The 4976-nt window shown below is 39.9% G+C and overlaps 1 protein-coding gene across 1 annotated transcript in view; it reads left to right on the top strand.

Annotated features, from left to right (window-relative positions):
- Positions 1-216: 216 nt before the first annotated feature.
- Positions 217-4976, top strand: part of LOC103521259 — a gene marked incomplete at its 3' end in the record, with an annotated part of 9013 nt that continues 4253 nt past the window's right edge. The window contains exons 1-3 of the mRNA XM_008486368.1: positions 217-2261; positions 2415-2850; positions 3045-3273. Coding sequence (XP_008484590.1) covers positions 217-2261; positions 2415-2850; positions 3045-3273 — 2710 coding nt within the window. The remainder of the gene's footprint in view (positions 2262-2414; positions 2851-3044; positions 3274-4976) is intronic.

The raw sequence follows: 4976 nt of genomic DNA, 5'->3' as shown, positions 1-4976 counted from the left end.
TTGATTCCTGGACAAGTTTTGGGTGACCCCCCTGGGCCCATAGCACTCAACACCACTCTAGGATACGTCGTGGTTGGAGCAGCACCTGTATTTGATAATTTGTCAACCAAACCCTTCTGTGGATTTGTCCAGACTCAAAATTTGGAAACATTAGTCCAGCGCTTCTGGGAAAATGAGGAGATAGTTAGTCCTGATCCTATTTTGAGTAGGGATGAAATGGAGGCAGAGGAACATTTTCAAGCCAATTGTCGGTTTGACATAGAAAAGTCTAGATATTGTGTCAGACTTCCTTTCAAAGAACCCCCTAGTAATTTGGGCTCTTCTGGTGAAATCGCCCTCTCCAGATTCCTCAGTCTGGAAAGGAAACTCGAACGAAACCTGGATCTCAGGAGAAACTATGACCAAGCTATTACCGACTTGTTGAAATCCGACTATTTAGAAATTTGTCCTAATGATGATGGTAAGGGATACTATGTTCCCCATCATGTAGTAGTCAAAGAAAGTAGCTTGACTACGAAATATCGTATAGTATTCGACTTCAGTTGTCCCTCTGATAACGGAAAGTCATTGAACGACATCGTTCATAGTGGTCCAAAATTATACAATGATCTTTTCAATATCCTTTTGAATCTTAGACTGTTCAAGATAGCCTTGATAGCTGACATCTCAAAAATGTTTTTGCAAATCCTACTGGATTGTGAAGATTGCCCCTATCAGAAAATATTCTGGCGATTCAGTCCTAACGATCCCATACAGGTATACTTTTTAAATCGTGTCACCTTTGGCAACACGGCCAGCCCTTACCTCTCGCAGAGAGTAATTCGTCAGCTGGCCTTGGATAATGAAAAGGAGTTTCCGTTGGTAAAACCTGTGGTATTTGATTCGTTTTACATGGATGATTTGACCACTAGCGTCATGGAACTGGATGAGGCTCTGGAACTTCATAGTCAATTGGTTACCTGCTTCAAGAAAGCCAGCTTTGATTTAGTCAAATGGGCAAGTAACTCCCCGGAGTTCGTTAGTAACATTGCCGAAGATGTCAGCATTAGTTCGCTGATTGATTGGGACGCAAACCAATCACTCAAAATTTTGGGTATGGGTTGGAATCCTACCTCCGATCTCTTCTCGTTTCAAGTAGATGTCCAAGATCGCCCTTGTACAAAACGGTTGGTATTATCAAACTTGGCGAAAATCTGGGACCCCCTTGGTCTCATAAGCCCAGTGACTCTTTATTGTAAGATCATATTACAATCCCTATGGAATTTGAAGCTGGATTGGGATGAGACTGCTCCTCCTGAAATTTCCTACCTTTGGAAACAAATTATAGACGAGTTGAAGTTGTTGTCAGAAATCAAGATCCCTCGTCATATCTCTGTTGTTGAAGGTAGCAAGCTTACCCTAATTGGATATTGTGATGCTTCGGAAAAGGCGTGTGCTGCAGTTGTTTATACTAAAGTTCAAGTTGATGAGCACTTACCTGTAGTGACATTACTAGCCGCCAAATCCAAAGTGGCTCCGCTCAAGAAGATCTCAATTCCAAGACTTGAATTGAATGCTGCACTACTCTTAGCTCGATTAATCTCTTTGATTTTAAAACAGTATACTCCTAGATATCCTGTTCAGGAAGTAGTTTGTCTGTCAGACTCAACTATTGCCCTACACTGGATCAATTCTTCCGCCCACAAGTGGCAGACCTATGTGGCCAATAGAGTCACAAAAATTCAGGAGTTGATGCCCCCTGATAAATGGTATCATGTGGCTGGAAGTAATAATGAGAGTGCGGATTGTTTGTCGCGAGGGCTCACACCCTCCCAGATGGTAGCACATAGTACTTGGTTTCAAGGGCCAAGTTATTTGTTGGAAGAAGTGTCTTCGTGGCCCATAGCCAAATTGGAAAATAGTAATGGGCCCCTCCCAGAGGAAAAGAGGGTAACACTGCTTACCGCTCAGCCCCCAAGGCCTTTCCTTTTGCAACTGGCGGAAAGGTTTTCCTCGTGGAAAAAACTAGTAAACACCCTAGTGTTTGTTTTTCGTTTTATAAAGAAGCTGCCTCGTAGAATTGGCATAGAGGTGGCAGATGTGGAATTTGTGGAGAAGCGTTTGTGGTTGGCTATACAGAAGATTCACTTCCACAAATTGGATGCCTTCCAGAAGTTGACACCTTTCAAGGACGAAGAAGGCCTCGTCCGAGTTGGGGGACGTTTGCATAATGCCTCCCTGAATTATGGTCAGAAGCATCCGCTGTTGCTTCCCAAGAACGAGCACGTAGTTCATCTTTTGATTACTCATGTACATCAATCTAACCTCCACACAGGTCCCTCTCTTTTATTGTCTATTTTGAGACAAAAATATTGGATTCTGGCCGCAAGGCCCCTTGTTAGAAAATTAGTCCAATCTTGTACTCGATGTTTTAGATTTGACCCCAAATCAAACACCCCCCTTATGGGAGATTTGCCAAAGTTCAGAGTGCAAGAAGTGAAGCCTTTCACCAACACTGGAGTAGACTTTGCCGGTCCGTTCTCCATAACCTTGTCGAAACATCGAGGCGTACGTACTCAGAAAGCTTATCTTTGCCTTTTTATTTGTTTAGCAACCAAGGCACTACACCTAGAATTGGTGTCTGACTTGTCCAAAGAAGCATTTGTCAATGCCTTGAAAAGATTCTTAGCTCGCAGAGGCCCGGTCTCTTGCATGTATTCGGACAATGGAACGAACTTCATTGCCACCAAGAACATGTTGGACGAACTGTATAAGTTCCTAAATTCCCCAGAATTTACCCAGACTTATGGTAAGGAAATGGTAGACAATCGGATTAGCTGGAAAACCTTGCCTCCTGCCGCCCCTCATATGGCTGGTATCTGGGAACGTGCAGTTCGTAGTGTGAAAACGCACTTGTACAAAGGTAATTGGTTGTCAGATTTTAACTTCGAAGAGTTGACTACTGTTTTGACCCAAATCGAAGCGTTGCTTAATAGCCGCCCCCTGTGTGTGTTGAGCAACGATCCTAACGATCTCGAACCTCTGACTCCGGCTCATTTTCTCAGATGACGCCCCCTGCATCACTTGCCGTCGGTCAGTTGGAGGAAGATAGATTGACAAGGCTCTCGCGTTTCCAGCTTTTGGATCAAATGGTGCAGAGTTTTTGGAAGCGTTGGAGTCTCGAGTATTTGAATTCCCTTCAGGAAAAATCGAAGTGGAACAAGTCCATTGAAAACCTGGCTGTTGGTACAGTTGTACTGATTAAGATGAGAATGCCATACCTTTGCATTGGAAGTAGGTGGTGTTATCAGAAGTTTTCATCCCGGTTCTGATGTGTGGTCAGAGTGGCTACCGTGAAGACAAAGTCTGGTGTCTATAAGGCGTCCAGTTGTCAAGCTTTGGCCCCTCACGCAAAGTACTTCAGAATTGGACTTTGTATATAGTTTATTGTTGTTGTTTATTTCTTACATTTATAGACTTTATATGTTTCTACTTTGAATGTTTACTTTTAATTTTTTGTAGTTTCGTTATTTATTTGTCCTTTGATTCTAGTTTTGAATTTTGCTGATCTTATTTGTTTTTCATTTTATTTTTATTTATTTGCTTTGCAATGTACAAATTGCATTAATTTGAGCCTTGATATTCAGTGTTGAATCTACCATTCAATCAAATGTTATGCTATTACTAATATATTTTGTATTTATTTGGTGATAGTAACCTTTAAATTAAATCTACTTAGGTACATTAATTTATGCTTATGTACGATATGCAAGATCAGGGCCGCTTTGATATATGATATATATGCAATACGCTATGCTTGACAATATTCCAAACGCCCTTTAATTGCGTTTGGATCTTATTAACTTTTGTTCAATACTAAGTGACATATCTTTACTTATATTGATTCTTGCGACTACTTCTTATAAAAATAAACTTATTCTATACCCTGGAATTATGATTAAATTATATTTTATGGCACATATGTAATGCATGTATCCGTCAAGTACAAGAAAATGTTAAACCTAACTTCTATAGTGGTCTAAACAAATGACAAATATTTGTGATGTTCCTTTCTAGCTATTAAGTCGCACTCTCATGGAACTAGCCCTTTGCCTCATTTGAAAGCCTCGCTCGTAAAAACCAGGAACCACCACCTCATCGCTGACTGGATCCGGTGGTAAAGTTATTCCTTTCTATCTGCATCCACCATGTTCTTCTTCTATACTTTCGACTACCACTATTCTTGAGTGCGTTAGTTTAGTCTGGTTCTGGAGCTTTGTTCGTTCACTGATCACCCAAGTCCTAAGGTATGACCATTTACGTTCATATTTCATTCTATATCATGATACTAGGGATTTGAGAATATAATCATGGGTTAACATGCACGTTCTACAGCAGTCCCATTTAGTTTGAGTTTGAATGAGTTTCAGAGCATATGTATTTCACTATGATATTTTCACTTTGATGGTGGATTCTCAATAAATACAGCCTTATATATACGTAGGTTTGGTATTCAATGCTAATACAATGATAATCACATTGAGTTCGCCACATTCAAATCGTAACAGCGAGAATAAGAAATATTTTTACGTTGTAGTCAATCAACTCTGAATATTATTATATTTTTCCACCAGTGGTGTATGAACAGAATCTTCATAGCGAATAGTTCATTGTCCCTGTTGCATTTCATTTTAAACTACCGTTTATCTTTTGAATAACGGATTAAATAGAAAGTTTCGGAAGATTCAACGGTGTTAGGGAGAATACAATATGACAGAGGGTATAGCCTTTAGTGGAAACTCAGATTTTCCAGTTAGATAAAGTAAATTGTAGGTTGAATATATGAGTTCGTCATATATAATAATTAGGTATAGTGGAACATTATGTACCTACCGGTACTTAATAGGGTAAGTAGAATGAGTAATTAGTGTAATTACAATCATGTATTATGATAGATAATTTACGGGGATATAGCCGGTATATCGTATACTATGTAC

The sequence above is a fragment of the Diaphorina citri genome, unplaced genomic scaffold, assembly GCF_000475195.1.
Source record: "Diaphorina citri unplaced genomic scaffold, Diaci psyllid genome assembly version 1.1 scaffold4863, whole genome shotgun sequence".
Classification (NCBI taxonomy): Eukaryota; Metazoa; Arthropoda; class Insecta; order Hemiptera; family Psyllidae; genus Diaphorina; species Diaphorina citri.
Note: the sequence above shows the minus strand (reverse complement) of the source record. Positions and strands in the feature narration are given on the sequence as shown.